This window comes from Pipra filicauda, unplaced genomic scaffold, assembly GCF_003945595.2.
Source record: "Pipra filicauda isolate LSUMZ 115617 unplaced genomic scaffold, ASM394559v2 scaffold24_size8852520_pilon, whole genome shotgun sequence".
NCBI lineage: Eukaryota > Metazoa > Chordata > Aves > Passeriformes > Pipridae > Pipra > Pipra filicauda.
This window is the reverse complement of record NW_024104365.1, coordinates 3,473,550-3,491,532: the sequence shown is the minus strand read 5'-3', so window position 1 is coordinate 3,491,532 and position 17,983 is coordinate 3,473,550. Positions and strand designations below refer to the sequence as shown.

The window sequence follows — 17,983 nt, the reverse complement described above, 5'->3', positions numbered from 1 at the left end:
TTACTAAATTACTTTGAATAGCTTACAATTTGTCATAAGATTTCTAACCTTATATAAATGGTATAATTTCTCTAACAAAGGGTAAGACTTACAACCTGTGATAGATGTATGGCATTTGGCTTGTAATGACCATGTTTTTTTCAGATTTTTAGGGGATTTTTTTCTTATGGTTTCTTTATCTGGCATTAAATGCTTTTCTGTTCTGTGATTGTGGTACAGAAATACCTGTTATTCCTAGATCAAGACCTGTTAGAGATAAAAAATTCAGGATATCACTCTCAGCGCCTATAAGAATTATGAATATGTAGGTTGTCAGACGATAAAAGGAAAGAATGTTTCGCAAGTGAATGTCCTATCAGAGCATTAATTTCCCCAGAGGGTTGTAGGAGGCCATGCTTGTTCCAGTAAAAGAGGAGATTTTTAAGTAAAATTAAGCCACAGTAAATGGAGTGACTGACCAAAGCATGAGGAAAATCTCTCAGGACTCTTGCAAGAGCATGACTCAACAGAAGCAGCACGTGCTGTTCTGCATTCTAGGGATAGACTATGTGCAGACTGTGTGTGGGAGATTCATCTTTCTCCAGGGAAATGGAAATAAGTTTGAAGGTGGACATTGGACAATGTGTCTCCATTTGGAAGCCATGGTCTTTTCCTGGAACCATCCAGATCTTTTTAGTCTCAGTAGCTTGTGCACCTGTTGTCTTTTGTGTAAGGTGGCCTTGTTTCAAATACTGTGCAGATAGCTGTAAAATGTAATTCATCAGCTCCTGTTTTTTGGTTTTGGTTGGTTTTTTTGGGTTTTTTGTTGTGTTGGGTTTTTTTTAATTTAATTTGACTGTTATTTTCTGCACAGTCATTACATTTTGAATACTAAAATTAAGAAAACAATAAGAAGCCCTAAAAGTAAAAGATACTGGTTGTGTAAGCCATATTTCTTCAAAGTAGGAAAATCTTGCCTGCTTAGCCCTCTGATGCAATTTTCAATTGTAAGCTGATTTTGCTAGGCGAAGTCTAGGTACTCAGTCCTGAGCATTTCTTGCTGCACAAACTGAACACCTACGTCACTGCTTGTGTCCAGAAGGAGAGATGTCAGACTACTCATTAATATTTGTCAACCTGGTGATGATCTTGGGTCCTCCAGGTTGCATGCAGTGAATCTACTAGAAGTTGGGGCAGGCTCCAGCCGCAGAGGTTGGTTGTCTCTTGTGAAACTCAGGAGCTAGAACCTTCGCCTTACCTCACGCAGTAACTACATGATTACAGTCTACAAATAGTTGTGTCTGGCTTTTGGACTACTTCATTAGGAGTTAATTTATATGCAATTTTGGTTTTCAAAAAAAACCAACACACATGACTGATCCACCCTATCATAAATTTTTATAATGATAAGGTGGTGCAGGCTCATCTAAAATTCCTTCCAAAGGCGGTGTCAGATTTTTACTTTAGTCATCCTAACCATCTTTTCCTTCCCTGTATTTTTGCCATAGCAAGGCTTTGTTTACATAAGCTGGATGTTAATAGTTTTACTCCCACTCCTACCCCCACCGGCACTTTGCAACATATTGTAGGTTATCATCACTAAAACTTCAGTTTAGCTTTTTTATTTTTTATTAAGAAGCATGTATTTTCCTCAGAATTCTTTTTCTTGAAGCAGCTTTCCTCAACATTTCATTTCAGATTTGTGGCTGATGGTATGAGGAGACTATGTACTTCAGAAACAGCTTTTTTGTGACTGTGTAGGAAGTGACGGAGTGAGAAGGGGAAGGCAGCAGTTGTATAATGCAGATTTGGGAGTGAGTTTGTCAGAAGGAAGGAATGGACTTCAGCCTCTGCTGATAAGGATGGAGGTGAGGGAGCCTTTAGAAATTAGCCAGCATGTGGATGGCTGACAGGCTTGACAGAGATAATGAGTAGTATAGAGGAACATGGGGATCTAGACAGAAGCAAATTTGTAGGAGGTCTGGAATCTTTATTTCCTTTCTCCTCACCCCACAGTAAAAAGGAAATATGTTTACAGGGTTCTAAAGAATACCAGAGAAGTGGAAGGTAGAGAAGGGCTGATGGCAGTGCTAGTGAGGAGTCAGGGTGCTTTATTTCGCTTTGTGCTGACATAGCTATGTGCATAATTGATCTAGGTGAAACACCATGCACTCTCATTGCCACCTTACCTCCTCCTGATGAAATCTAGGTAAAATGTTTGTGATCTACTGTATGTATCTAGAAGGTCAAGCAACATAATGCTGTCCACACCTTAACCCACAGATGAGCAGTGTAGTGGTAATGCAGCTTCCTTCAGAGCTCCTACCCTATAGGTATTTTCCTTAATTGAGTTATGAGACCCTAAAATGTGCTTTCAAAATCTATGAGATTGCAAGGCTGTTACACTCCTAAATCTTCTATCATAAGCTAAGACCTTGTCTAGAGCTGAACTTAAATTGTGCTGACTCATGCAGTCATAATATATAAGGTGTGTGGGTTTGCTGTTTAGTCAAGTGAAATTAGGATAAAGTCAGAGAAGCCTGAAGAGAAAAAAAAAAAACAGGGGTAAAGGTTATGCTCGGTTTTGACTTCAGAGCATGTGGGGGGGGGGGGCTACCAGAAGTGCAACAGGAAATGCAATATTTTGTAGTCATTTCCATTGAAAGTGTTTGAAGACCCAGGTGGCTCTCTGGTATCTGATCTCAGCTGATGTGTTTCTGTGTTGCTTAACTTTTCCAACTCAATGCACGGATAAAGGGATGGAAGCATTTTTGCTGCAAAACATGCATTTTCAGCACCCAGTAGTCACCAATGGGATCTAAAAATCAGGCAGCCACAAAATTCAGCTGGAATCCACATATGCATTGTATGTGATGATGAAGAGGTGGCTCCTCTACAGTCCATGAAATGGAAAATTTCTTAGAAAAAATTTCTAATTAATTTGTTAATGAGAATAATACAGGAATTTAGTCCTGAGCTAGGATTTCAGTTGTCTTGTTTTTGTACAGGGTGGGTTTATTCTTGTATGGATTTTTTGCCCCCTTTTTAAGGAGCAAATGAGCACACCTTAATTACAGTATACAAGGATCCTGCCAAACATACATGCACAGCTAGTGTTCTGAAATAAATTTGTGTCAGATGATGGTTTTGGTTGTGTGTTCAAACTGAAAGTTTGATGAAGGATATGAAAGGGTCTGCAGGAAATGCGGGATTGAATTCAGAAAATTGGGCCAGGATCCACTGTCCTAAGCAACAGAACTTCTTTCCACATTATATCTAGTTTTCTAAGAGTTAAGTCAGGTCTACCCCAGCTATTCACATCATACTCTTTAGTAAACCTGGTAAAACTAGCTTTTAATGACATTTTTTGCAGTGTGTAACAATTTGGGTTTGATTAAGATTAGTTGTCTGTTACATTAATCATCTATTACTCTGTTACAGCAGTCACAAAATAGTTTACAAAGAAAGGCAGTAATGTTCAGTCAACCAGTTTTGAAAAGACATCTCTTAAAGAAAAAATAATGCAGAAAAAAACCATAAACTGCACAATTAGTCAATTTAGGTATTACTGTAAATTTTCCAAGTTGCTTAAAAGTAGATGTTGCTCATATGTTATACGGTTGCATCCACTAATTATGTTTAAATATTTAAGTGTTTGAATAGCATGTTAAATGGTTTTATACTTGTTCTAAATTAAATTCTTCTGGCAAAGAGTTTTTTATTTTGTTTCTGTTGTGCTCCAGACTCTCCTACAGATTTTTGGTGTGGTGGCTGTGGCTGTGGCAGTGATTCCTTGGATACTCATCCCCTTAATTCCACTATTTATTCTTTTCATTTTTCTTCGACGATATTTCTTAGACACTTCAAGAGATATTAAACGTCTAGAATCCACAAGTATGTAGTTTGGCGGGACTTGATGTTAGTTTGAACCCTGCTTATTATTATGTGAAATGCTACTATTTTATAGACAGCCCATCAAAGTTTTTTTTCTTTTGCTATGCAAATAACTTCCTTATTGCCTTGGTTCTCAACTAGTGAATCACATGCTTAACTCCTGTTTTGCATAATGATAAACCTTGTGTATGTTAGTTTACCTATCTGTAAATAAAGAACATGCTAAGCTGCTGGTCTTTGGGACCTTGCATGAACATACTAATGGTGTTTCTGACCTTATCTGACTCTTGTGCCTGACTTTAGCTTGACTACGATATGAAATACTAAAACATGGGGACCTGATGTCATTAATAAAGCTTAAGGAATTTCTTCAGTGACAGCAATCGTTAAAAATGTAAGGCATTTTTGTATAAATTAATCTGCCTGGCTGTCTGACTGATTCTAATTGAGTAAGAGGACATTAGTTAAAGATACTGCATATTTATTCTAAAAGGATGCAGTAGAGCAACTTGTATGGTTAAATATAAAGTAGTAGGATTAAAGATTAGTGTGGTACAAAAAGAATTAAATGTTGTCCTTCAGCTATTGTTAAGGTACTCTTATTTCCCTTTGTAGCTCGAAGTCCAGTGTTCTCCCACTTGTCGTCATCCCTCCAGGGTCTATGGACTATTCGGGCTTTGAAAGCAGAGGAAAGATTTCAAAAATTATTTGATGCACACCAAGACCTCCACTCAGGTTTGTGATGAATTGACGTGAAAAATCAAATACTTTGCACTGTAGGAGGGAAATATCTTATGCCCTCAGCGACATGTGTATAATGTGCATTAAAATCAGTAGGAGCTGTGCATTTGTCTCTTTAGGGTAAAATTTCTCTATTAGAACAAAAACGTTATTATCTGTCTAGATTTAGGGAGTTTACTTTGGGCTGTAATGTAATTTGAGATACGCACGCGTATGTCTTAACAATGTATAAGATAAACATTTGAAAGTATGCCTGCTAAGAATACTTAAAGAATAATTTTTCACGTTTTCCTGGATTCCATCTTTAAAAAGAGGGGGGAGGGATGAAACAAGCTATGTTATGAAGCATTTAATATTTAGTAGTGCTAGGAGTGGGCAGAGATTATTATTATAAATCACCTTGGAAGAGTTTTATGGATCTCGCTTATTTTTTTACTTTGAGCAGCTTTCAGGGCTTAAATCTAATATATGGTATTAACATGACCAGAAGGTGTAAAATATTAGTATTCTGCAAGCATAAGTAATGTAATTCAGGCTTGCACTGTGATTCTTTACCTTCTGTCAACTAAATGTTCTCTATTACAGTGTTTTTTAAGATGCAGCAGAGTGCAAGAGTGCAATTTTGTGTTTGGTAGGTAAGATTGTGAATTTTCTCTGTCGTAACATATATAAAAATATGTTCTCTGGCTTTTTTGTAAATTATAGATGTAAAAGGTAAGACCGGTTGATCTTTTCTGTGATAAAGTAGTTTATCACAGATTGTAGAATTGTGCACACTGACCTCCTTGTTGAGCCCAGTTACCTGTGATGGGTGTATCTTCCAGGGAGGCACCTCTGGCTTTGAATTTCCCATTTCTTAATATGTTTGAGTTGCCAGTTATCTGACCAGATCAATGTAACAGGAGCTGTTAGTGAGGGAAGACAAAGTTGTTTTTGAGCTTTGTATTAGAAGACATCTTTAGTCAAATAAACTACACATACAAGCTTCACTATACAAAAAAGAGGACCATGACCTTTAGAGGAAATACTTTTCGTGTATTTTAAGGTGAGATCTAAGGAACACAAACACACAATTTTCCAGTCCAATTCCCTATCAAAACTGTCCGTAACACCCCTCCCGGCCAGATCAGGAACCTGCTTTTGAGATCAAGCTTCAATGCTTATTATCAACACTCTTTTGCATACCTACACGCTTTGTCTTGGTGTCTTTCCCACCAGAGTATTTGGGGTACACCGACTTGCTTAGTGTGTGTGAAGTTTTTGGTCCTCACAGGGAATATGAACCAGCAATGTGCCTGGACAGCAAAGAAAGCCAGCAACATCTGGGCTGTATTTAACAGGAGCATAGCCAGGGAATGACGAAAATCATCCCTCTCAGCACTTGTTAGCCCTCAGTGGAGGTGCCAATAGGATAATGTACTAACGGAAGAGATCTCTCTGTGGAGAGAGGCTGAGGAAACTGGGCTTGTTCAACTTGCCAAAGAGGCAGCTTACAGATGATTTAATAGCTACCTTCCAGTACCTGCAAGGATGTTGACAAAAAGATAGGCTCTTCACCATGGTACATAGTGGTAAGAGCAACAAATGGGTATAAGTTGTAACAAGAGAGATTTAACCTGAACACAAGAAAAACTTGTTCACCATGAGCAGTCAGGCATAGCAACAGGTTTCCCAGAGATGTTGTGCAGGCTTCATCCATGTCAATTTTCAAGACTTTAGCTGCATAAAGCATGTAGCAGCATGGTCTGGCTTCAGAGCTGACCGTGCTTGAGCAGAGGTTGAACTAGAGATCTCCTGAAGTTGCTTTCACACCCTGAATGCTTCTTCGATACTAAATGTGAGCAAGCAGTAGCTGATGTAAGAGGATACCTTTCATGCTAGCTCATCAAGTTGGAGTTTCCTAAAGAGTTTTAAATTCTTTGCTGAATTACAGAAGGCTCTCCCAACCAGCAAGGGTTTTGTTTAGCACTTGTGGCTGGAGTAGTGTCCTCCTTTATTTAGGCCTGAGCCTAGGACACAGGACACTTGCTTTGAACCACTTTCATGCATGCCTATGAATTCAGTATTAAATAAATTTTAGGTAACGAACATCTAAAGGGCATGCTGAGATTTGATCAAACCCGGGTTTCCTTCCTGCCAGTGTCCATCTCTATAAGCAGGCTCATGAATCTTCAGAAGTTATACCATGATGAGTCTTTGTTAGTCCCCATGATTGTCATATTCCTTCCTTTATGCACGGTGACCCCACTTACATAGGAATGTTGCAAAATGACCCATCTCAAGTTTAGGGAACCTTCCCAGACAACAGGGTCAATGGAGCAAAACCTCGGAGATGAAAAATCTACAACCCAAGCGTCATCCCATTTCCTGGCCTTAAAACTACACTGTTGTGCCAAAAATGACCTTTAATGTCACCAGGAAGCTGCTGTGGATTGTTTCCAGGGCCACTTGGCTTCTGGGTTTCAGAGAGGTAACTAAATTATGGTGAATTCAATTTGTGATTTGGTGCAGCACTCCCTCCTGCCTGTGTCATTCTGTGTGCCCAGGTGTATGACCGTGTCAAATGTCTTGTTTAATGCAACCAGCTGCTAAATGTGTGGTCAGCCATATTGCAGTTAGGGTTGATGAAAATGGGACTAAGAAGTTACCAACTCTGTACCTTAGCTGGATGCCTCTTGTCATCCTCACTCTTACCCTCTGCTGCTCTCCAGAAGTTACATGGAGGTTTCTGTTGGCTGAATTGATTTGATCACTCCATAGTCTGGCTATCCAAGATGATCAGACTTAAAAGCCGGACTTACCTACTCTTTATTTTATGAAAGGGAGATTTTTTTAATTTGCATCTTTCCCAGCACTAGGGAACACTGAAACAGTTGAAACTGAGTTGATCTTTAACATGGAATAATGACAAGCAATACAGAAAGGGTTGGAATGGTAACCTCCTGCTTTGACTTGGTAGCAGCTGGAACAATTCATCTGACTGTAGCCTAAGCAGTAAATAATGTCATACTTTGTTATGGCTACTTGACTTCTGGTTTTGGCCCTGAATGCAAACACTGTCATCTGGATTGCAATGTCTTTTCCTCTGTCTCCTGTATCTTGTACTGTAGCATATCTATCTGGGGTGGAATTTGGCACCAAATTGTGAACACCTGGATGTGAGTGCCCAGTGGAGATGTCCACTGTGAGCTTCCCCAAAAGTAAATATGTACACCTAGACATTTGAATAACTCTGTAGCTAAACTGGCTGTACTGAGTAGCTCTTACAGGAGCTTAATCAGCTGGAGCTGCCCTCTAAAGACTTGGCTCTGACAGTTGTGTTGTGATACGTTCTAACTAAAAGCCTGTAGACTCTAGTACACCTATGGTAAATGTAGTTGTACTTAGGTACTCTAAGACTCCCGAGTCCACTATAGTTCAGAAGAAGCTTCAGTTTTAAAATAAATGGACCATGCTTGACCATGACTTGACACCTTGACTGTTTTTGTTCCTATTACTGTATGTTATACTAGCTGTGGTTGCCATTGTGGTTGCTTTTCGTGTGAAAACAAAGTTAGACCATTTCAGGAAAATTGATCGATATCCTGATCATCATCAGTCCATACAGACACGCACTTGAAGATGGCATTTTTTTTTTTAATCAACTTGTAATATTACCATGAATTAATTTAGTAATAATTATACAGCTTACTGTTCTAACAATCCACTGTCTTATGTCTTTGTAAAATACACTTTAGAGGCCTGGTTTCTGTTTTTGACGACCTCAAGGTGGTTTGCTGTGCGTCTGGATGCCATCTGTGCCATTTTTGTTATAGTGGTTGCTTTTGGTTCCCTGCTTCTCGCCAACAGTAAGTATGGATGTTAGAAAAAGTTCACCCAGTAATTACCATGTATAGTATTGTCTAATTCTTTTTCACAGATTTCTGTTTCTAATTGTTTAAAGGCTGTAATTAAGTTAAATGTTTCTTTCTAGATCACGATCTCTTCCTCAGTCTAGGGCATTGGGGCTGTATCTACTTTCCTGCAAATACGTCTTCCAGACTGAGGCATGCATCTGTCATCATCCCCAAATGTGCAAACAAACCTGAAGATCTCTAGTCTTCACTTCTGAGATTCTGGCTTTCAGAGTGATAACAACAAATAAATCCTTTTCATTTTCCCCACCTTTGTCTATCTTTTTTGGGCCTACAGGGCTTTGCTTTTCATACTGAAACACCCATGGAGCTGCCTCTTAACAACTTCTTTCCTTTCTACACATGGTACAGTAGGTCAAAAGGCAAGCTCAAGTTTCTAGGGATGCTCTTCCCCTATCTTGGATCAGTGGAATAGGCCAGTTTCAGAAAGAAAATTGCCTCGTAATAATACATTTTATGTTCACTGTCACTCATGAACTGTCATTAGAGCATGCATCATCCAGGATGTAATTGGGTTACATGTACTAGAATGAGATAGTAATCTAAAACATGAAGGAAGAAACAATTATCTTGGACATGAAAATTAATGCTAATTTGCTGGTTTTGTTTCTTTTCTTTTTTCTTTGGATAAGTTCTGTATATGCACGTGTGTTTTAAAATCTGAATGCCGTACTGCACAATACTGCAAATTTTGAGCTAGGTTTAATGTTAGTAGAATGCAAAAAGACAAGTCAAAACAATGGTCCGGAATCTTTCCTTGCCTCTGGATAAGGAGTAGCTCTCTTGAAGTCAGTAGGACTATGTTAGGATAAAGTTCAAGTAAGTCAGAGGACAATCATGCTTAGTATCAGGGCAGACAGAATCCATATATTTTGTGAGAGTAGACCCACTGAACACAGTAAATGCTTTTATAAAAAGGGGAAGAAATATTCTGCACTGTTATTTTTATCTGATCGCTTACAAGAGTACAAAGTTGATGTGAGTGTTCGTAACTAATTTTGAAATCATTTTATGCTAATTTTTTGCTTAGGTTTAGGGGCTTATCTAATTCCCTTAGAAAAAAAGTGAAAGAGTTAACTAGTGCTCAGCCAGATAGGGATGACCCTAGCAGGCTGTGTAAGTCTGGTCTTGAGACTGAACCTCAGATAAAATGCTAGGCCAAGGAGAATTGGGATTATCTTCTCAAATAGACAGTTTCCAAAATGTACAAAAGAAATGCAGCAAGTTGCCATTCTGCCTGGAGCTGCTCATTGTACAGATAGCAAGTACTACATAACCAAATAAAATTCTGTCTGTGATGCTTCCATCATGTAAGGAACCTCATGAAAGTGAACTTTAATGGGATTTTGTGTAGTTAACCAGTGTACCTATTTGAGTCTCTTTTTCCTCTCTTCTGCAGCTCTGAATGCGGGGCAGGTTGGTTTGGCGCTATCCTATGCAATCACCCTCATGGGAACATTCCAGTGGGGTGTTAGACAAAGTGCTGAAGTTGAAAACCTGGTAATGTTTGTTTATTCCTTTTCTCCTGGTTACTTTTCGTCCTTGTGACACAAAGCTTAAGGATGAGATTCTTCTTATTTAACTTAGGGTAATAATATCTTAGCAGGCCGTTGAGGCGCTACTCTACAGCCCATAAAGAAAAATAGCTTATCTTAGGGCATAATTTGTCTGACTGATTTTGAATATTTTTCAAGAGGAATTGTGTCCGGGGACTGTCCTTCTCCATTCACAGTAAGGGAGGCTTTATAATCTCTCTTTACAGCAGAAAGAAGACTGTCTAGTTATAGTGTAGACAATTGCATTGCAACTTGCTAAAATTACAATAAATGAATTCCTCTCTATAAGGAAGATTTAATTTTTTTTTCATATTTGATATTTGTAATTTATTATTATTTATGATTGCAATTTAGAATTTATATTCCTCATGACATTTTTAGAGTCCTGTGATTTTGTTGTAAAGGCTCGTATCTTCTTAATTTGTTCTAGGTTAACACATATTTGAAAGTATTTGTTTATATTCACCTGAGAAGGTTGTGTGTTTTCCATATATATAACATAAAACACCTTCTACCAATTCACAATATTTACTAGCATTTTCTAATTTGCCTGTTTACTTTCTAAAGTTAATATATAAGAAAAATAGACCGTGAAAAGAACATGCTTAGCATAAACCTGGGATTTTTTGTGTTGTGTTGACAACTGAAGGTTACTTTGAATTACAATTTGCTGTCCATAGTCTAGGAAATATGTGTAGTCCTTCTGTAGAAGTTACAAAGCCATGTTTAATAACAAATAAAATTAATAATAATAACATAAGGGTTTTTTTCTTTTGGCTAGCACGTTGCTTCTTCAGCACATTTTTCACACATGAATAAACTAGTAGTGACAGACTTTGATGAGAAATGGGAAGAAAGCTTTCAGTTTGTTTCATACCAGTTTGGAAGTTTTGGAAGTGTCTGTGGAACTGTCTTATATACCGAGTTGCTCTCTTGGAGGCTGTGATTCAGGAATACTTTGGAGGAGAAGGGCTTGCCATTCACTAAGCTGGCTTTGATGTGGAATGATGATCATTTTATAGAGCTATGATTAGCATCAGCTTCTTTGACAAGTGGACATCTATCAAAAATCTCTTGTTATTAAAGGAGTCAAGAACGTTTTCTCTCTATTCTGTCGTGAGCTGGTCAAGGGAAGTGATTGTCCCACTCTACTCTGTGCTAGTGCACCCTCGCCTTGAGTTCTGTGTGCAGTTTTGAGAGCCACAATATAAGAAAGATATAAAGCTGTTAGAGAGCATCCAAAGGAAACCTACAAATATGGTGAAGGGCCTTGAGGGGAAGCTGAGGTCACTTGGTCAGTTCAGCCAGAAGAGGAGGCTGAGGGGAGACCTCATTGCAGTCTACAACTTTCCTTGAGGGAAGGAGAAGGGGCAGGCACTGATCTCTGTGACAGGACCTGAGAGAATGGCATTAAGCTGTGCCAGGGGAGGTTTAGGTTGGATATTAGAAAAAAGTTCTTCAACGTGAGGGTGGTTGGGCACTGGAACAGGCTCTCCAGGGAAGTGATCATGGCACCAAGCCTGCCAGCTCAAAAAGTGTTTGGCCAATGCTCTCAGGAATTTAGATTTGTAATTAATCCCACTGATTAGAAATAAATGTTTATGTGTGGTTTTATGTATCATGGTAGATCTGGATCTGTAGTAGGACATGAGATACATTCTTTCCACTTCTTCAGTTTAATAGAGAGGGCATAGAATGGCACCAAATACTCTTATCTGTGATTAAAAGAAACATGGCGGAATAATTTGCATTGAATCTGTGTAGTCAAAATACATTTATATGTGTGCAATATCTGCTATATATGCAATAGGATGAAGTTCATGTATATATGTGTTCTTTCCTCTCGGTAGATGATATCAGTAGAACGAGTAATGGAATACACAGAACTTGAGAAAGAAGCTCCGTGGGAGACCAACAAACATCCTCCACCAGAATGGCCTAACCAAGGAATGATAGCATTTGAAAATGTTAACTTCACTTACAGTCTAGATGGACCTTTGGTCTTAAGACATTTGTCTGTTGTAATTAAACCAAGAGAAAAGGTATGTATATGGCCGTCTTCAGATATTCACAGAAATTAAGCAAAAATGGTAAATTGACAGGAAGCTGTGTGCTAGAAATACATTATAAAATACATGGATGTTTGGAAAATAGTAAGTGTTCTTTTAAAAAATAAGTTTTAGTCATATTTAATGACAGAAGTTAGAGCCTATTTATTTTCTGTAAGTGTGGCATAAATGAATCCAGGAGCATGGTATTTCCGTCTGTTAAAACAAAGGATTAAACGTATCTGATAATGTTCTAAAAAAATCTGGGATTCTTCAGAAAGTGACAGACTTTGAAAATATCGGCTGAGCCCAAAATATTTGTTCAAATCCAAAGCAAATGGAGCTGCATTAGGAAATTTGGAATTTGGTAAATACCTTTGGAACAAACAGACAAGGTGAGCAAAACCAGTTGAAAATAAGGAATGTACCTACCCTTACACTGAGCCCCAAATGGAAGAGAGAAGAAATACAAATCAGTTGCATAACTTTAAAATTTGGAATTTTATTTCAGTTCCTTTCGGCTACCAATCTAATTAACTATTGCCATTAATTAGATTGGTAGTCAAAAGAAACATAGAAATAAAACTCTTCCTCCTCTGCAAATTTGACTCTTCCTCCCCAATTTTGATGCTATTCCAGTTGAAAGAGTGCTGCAGGGAAGGTCTCCCCCACAGACAACATTAAATTAGAGCCCTGCAGTGTTAATTTGTGCTTTGCTACATTTCAAATGCACGTGTACTTTTTGATTAGGATGTCTTCCCTAGGAGAGTGGTTCAACTCTGGCCTCATTTCCCTGGCCTCATTTGTAACATGCATTTCCATTCACAACCAACCCTGTTTCTTTCCTCAAGTGGACCTGTTAATAGCATGCATGTTACAAAAATTTAGCACAGCCTTGCTGCATGGAGTTGATCTCCTGAAATAATGCAGGAGTTAAAAATGGTATCTGAGAAGAGCCATATGGGTCGTCTCCTTAGCTGTTATATGTTATTCCAATGTAATAGCAGACAAAAAGTTCTGCGTTTCTTAGAGAGAGACAGAAATAAAATAAAAAATGGAAGCAAGGGATATTAGCAATGTATGACTCAGTCCTTGGTGGAGGCAGGAGAGGGAGGGATGACAGGGGGTATTTATTTTTGCTGAGCAGTTATGCTGTGGTTTTGTCATCCTGAGGTGAATTTGCCCAGCTTGAAACTATAGCCAAGACCTTTGTGTTGTTTTCTGTGATGTTTTGCACAATACTGCAGTAGACTACCACTGTATAAATCTCGCAGGCATCTATCCTTATATTGGTTTTAATTATGGAGAAGCATCTTCTTCACAACCAGGTTTACAGATCTGCTAGAAATTCTGCCCATGCTGCTGTCAGTGAGAGCTCTTATGCCTATTCAGGCCCCTAGCTTATAGAGAATTCTGGTAGGTGCAATGCTACTGGCAGGATGAATGAATTTTAGCTTCTGCTGTGCTTGTAGTTTTTCTTGTTGGCATCCCAGTGCCCAGCTTGGGAAGCTGTAGGTACAGCAGGAATGAAGGAGGTGATTGCTAGCAGATCACTCATGGGTTAAGGTCTCTTTTGATCTGCTTGTGTCAGCATTCAGCATTTCCCTACAGTGAAAGCAGGCTAGGAAGGACTCTCTGTCTTAGCCATCTTTGCTAATGTAGTGTAGTCTGACAGAGAAAGACCAGTGAGAAGCAGAGCTGTGCCATCAGCTGGCAGTGATTAACCTCTTTTGCTACTATAGCTGCAGCTGGAGAAGGTCAGCATGTGTAACATTATGTTTTAAACACTACTGTCTTTGTTTAAGGGTGCTTATTGGCTAATATACTGTTAAATGTACCTTTTCCTGATAGATCCTAATTCTGTGGGCTACATGAAAAAGTTAGGAGGGTGAGGGTCTAAATTTACAGCATGGCAGCTGTTCACGTAAATACTCTCACAGCATAGCATGAAAGGGAGGTTGCCTGAGGGGCAATGACGACATGGGCATTTTCAATGGAGTAGCTGATGTGCTGTAAATCTCACTTTTTTTTTTTGCAGCTCTAGTTTGAAGTATGGGTGACACTTGAGTAATGATGAGCCCAGCATAGCAGGTGTACTCCTGTGCATGCACATGGCTTGTATCAGGCAACAAAATCCTGGCCATGTGATTCCTGCTAAGTGGGTGGGACTTCCACTTGCAGACTGTCGCTGCGTTTGCACTGGCTGTGAACATGGGCCTCTGAAGAATAAAATATTTTAAAAACAAATAAATGTGTATACCAAGAGCTGTTTCAAATTCATGTCGATTTTCAGTCAGTTGGACCAAAGATACAAATACATTCTTCTAAACGCTGAAGAGCATAGCCCTTTCATTTGATGCCAAACTGAAAGTGGGATTTTGACAATATGTAGAGCAGCTGCATTTTTATTTTAAGTATCAATGTATTTTTTATGTTTTTTTTCTTTATATCCTTAATACAATACTTTATATCACTGGCATTTGCAAAGAAACAATTGAACTTTTGTTTTCACAACTCTGTGTTCTTCATTCAGCATTTTCTTTCTGAGCTGCAGTTTATCTGTTCAGAACTATTTTTCTGTTGTTTCACTGATATAATTTAGAATACTAGACATTTTATCATTTATTGTAACAGATTTGCTTAAATCAGTTTGTTTCTTTAATAATAAGCACTGTAGAAATGTTAATTAGTTTATATACAATAGTAAAATAACGAATAGCTGGCTGAAATTGTTGACTCGGAAGATAGAAGTAGAAAATGCATTTTAGCTTATGTGGCATAAATTGCTCCTAGAAGTATACTTTTTTAGTATCTTGTGTATTTTTTATCAAATGTAGGCACTGCTGTTTTGTCTGAACTTAAGTGTCTCTGACTGTTCAAAAGTTTCTCCTTGCTCTTTGATGCAGTTTCCTGTGCTTAATTTCATTTCAGCAGTCATTGCTGCATACATCTGAGTCTCAGGCAATGGGTAATTGCCCTCTGATGTCTGTATGTATACTCATGAAGGTTTTCATGTTTCTTCCTCCTTTTTGCACCCCAATCACTTTGCCAGGCCATATTATACATGTTTAATCATCATAAATCCTTCTTCATCAAATCAGTATCTCCAACCCATATTAACTTTAAGTTACTTTGCTCTGAACTCTTTCCAGTGTGTTGATTTCTTTCTGGAAATATAGCAATTATAACAGAATGCAGGAAATACCAAAGTCTACCAGATCAGATCTGTGTAGAGGGTTAAACCCATGATCTTCCCTGATACGATTGATTACTGTACATTGTTTGCTCTAAGAATCCTTTACCGAAGACAGTGTTAAAAAAAAAGAAGAAATATTTGCAGGTCTTAGCCCCTTGTCATTAAAGTTATCAATCCCATATTTTGCATTGTTTCTTTTTTCTGAAAGCTTTGATTTTTTTCAGATTACATATGTCTTCCAGTTTTTCTTTGGGAACAAATAGAAGCCTGTATCTCTGTGATGTTATTATTCACTATTTCTCTTGTTTGGAAAGGAATTTCAGCTTGCTCACATGGCCTTGTAGTTTCAACACATGTTGAAGATTTAAGAAGTATGAATATGGTTTATAATCCTGCTACTTTAAAGTACTTCACTTTAACCACACTAACCAAGATCAGTCTCAATTATTTAAATTGGGAATACATTTTTCCCAGAGTGCTTTATGGGAGTCCTTTTTTGGGTTGAGAAGTAGATGCATGCCTGAAATGATTTGCCTAACATCACCTAGCAAATCAGGTTTAGTATAAAAATCAGCAGCCTTGAACACATTACTATGCATTGAGCCACTTTATCTTGTTTACACAACAAGACACCACACATTAAGGGAAAATCTTTCACCTTTGAATATGATCCAAGAGATTGTTGTGTATCCACATGTCACCTGAATCCAAACTGATTTAGGGGAGAGAGGGTTTTTCCTCTTGAAGGAATGTTAATTTTGAAAAAGTTTTATTTGGTGCTTGTTTTACTCTGAATCCTGTGATGTTGTTAAAATGTTGCTTGACATATTAATTTATCCTGAAAAGCTCACAGTTTAATTGTACAGGCTTGGCTTGCTCTGTAGGTTGGAATAGTGGGAAGAACTGGAGCTGGGAAAAGCTCTCTGATAGCAGCCCTCTTTCGCTTGGCGGAACCTGAAGGAAGGATTTGGATTGATAAGTACTTGACATCAGAGCTAGGACTCCATGACTTGCGGAAGAAAATTTCAATTATACCTCAGGTAAGAGAGTGACTTGGTCTGCTGTAAACATTTTCAGTATAATACCGTAGTATTTAAAGTGCTTTGCTGGGATATGTTCCCCCTGCATCCCTGTATGCAGTAGACATAAAAACTATGGCGAGGCATTATTCTTACTTGAGTCAGGTCTTGATTATTTTAAGATAAATAGAATCAATTTTGGGGACTGGAGCATTTTCTTTCTAGTTTTGTACCCTGTCTGTTCATCTGAAATACCTGTGTGTAGGGTGTTTGCAGTATGCTGTCCTCCTATAGTCTGGGAAAGGCAGAGAAATCTGACAAGTCTGTACCAATCTTCAGCAGTCCTCTGAAGTCACTTGAACCTTTCACAGCAATTCCTGCCTGATGCGTTGCCTGAAGCTTCCTTAGTAAGGAACTCTGAAGGACCACTTTCATCTCTGTAGTCAAGCCAGTACAAACTGACTGATGCTATATCTAGAAAGAGCAAATGTGCCACCTAGAAGTGAGCTGTCAGCTTTTGTGTTACTGGGAGAAAGTTGGACAGGAGAAGACTGGGGGAACAGACAAAAGAGTGGGTCATTATGACCCATAAACAGAAACTTGCTGAATTTTAGAAGCTGAATGCAGGAAAGGCTGCAGTACAGGAGTAAAAACCAACTAAGACCATGTTGGGAATAGCCTCGTCTCTCATGCTGGTGTAGAAGAAAGGATCTTCAAAGAAGTCCAGAAGGTCACAGGTCTTCTCTTTATGGTCTTACTTTCAAATAAGTCATTGAATGAGAGATGGGTTATGTATAACCTTAAAACATCAGAAGGCAAAGTCTGTGCAGGTTACTGTTTTGTGAGGGCTCTGGTCTCTTCTGTGATCATTTGCTGTCCACTGGAGAGGGAGGAAGATGGAAAAACTCACATGCTGCAAATGTGAAGTCACATTTTTGGAAAATAATTCATTTGGTCTCTTCTGTCAGGTAGACTGAACAGTAGGCTGGAAACCAGAGGAATTTTTTTGCCATGTTCAGCATTATTTCTCAGATCTTTGTGTCTTATTATGGAAGCTGTATTTAAGAGTCCTTACACCAACTTTATGTCTGAAGCTGTGCTAGCTCGTTTTCAGGATGGCATTTAGAGTGTTATTTTCTTTAAATTGAGAATCTAATACAAATTATAATGAACAGTGGTTCTGCGCCTCTCTTGATTACCTTCCTTTCACTGCCCCACTCCCCAAGAATAAGGGTCAAAGCAAAGAAACACATATGCTATTTTAAAATTAAATAAATTAAAAAATAGGTGCATGCACAGTAATCACGTTGTTGCCTAATGTTGCAGGATGTCTTTCGTTTCTGCATGCTGAAGGCTGATTTATTGCACAGTGGAAGTGCTCACTGGAACTAGTCATCTTTTGTATGTAAGGAGCAGTTTACATAGATTTAAGTTCTTTTGTTTGTTTTTTTTGTGTGAAGTGTTCCTTTCTTCTGAAAGCAGATGATCACCAGTTCATTCAAGGTCTACAGCTTTTTGAAAACCTTGCCCTTAGCTATTGTGGGTGATTTTTATGTTTTGAAGAATTCAACTAAATTTGAACAAAATAGGGTACTGAGAGAGGAAAACTGCAGGTCAGATACAGCTTCTACATGTC

General features: G+C 38.4%; 1 protein-coding gene across 5 annotated transcripts in view; it reads left to right on the top strand.

The window, feature by feature from the left end:
* The window catches only part of ABCC4 (ATP binding cassette subfamily C member 4), a 147,532-nt gene that overhangs the window by 96,885 nt on the left and 32,664 nt on the right, over window positions 1-17,983 (top strand). For 2 of the 5 annotated variants that reach the window (XM_027712842.2, XM_039381997.1), the window contains exons 21-26: window positions 3,723-3,873; window positions 4,489-4,608; window positions 8,352-8,462; window positions 9,928-10,028; window positions 11,935-12,126; window positions 16,213-16,368. In XM_027712842.2, coding sequence (XP_027568643.1) covers window positions 3,723-3,873; window positions 4,489-4,608; window positions 8,352-8,462; window positions 9,928-10,028; window positions 11,935-12,126; window positions 16,213-16,368 — 831 coding nt within the window. Of the gene's footprint in view, window positions 1-3,722; window positions 3,874-4,488; window positions 4,609-5,199; window positions 5,697-8,351; window positions 8,463-9,927; window positions 10,029-11,934; window positions 12,127-16,212; window positions 16,369-17,983 lie in introns of those variants that run through there. The other 3 variants (XM_039382000.1, XM_039381999.1, XM_039381998.1) reach the window with 3 other exon arrangements.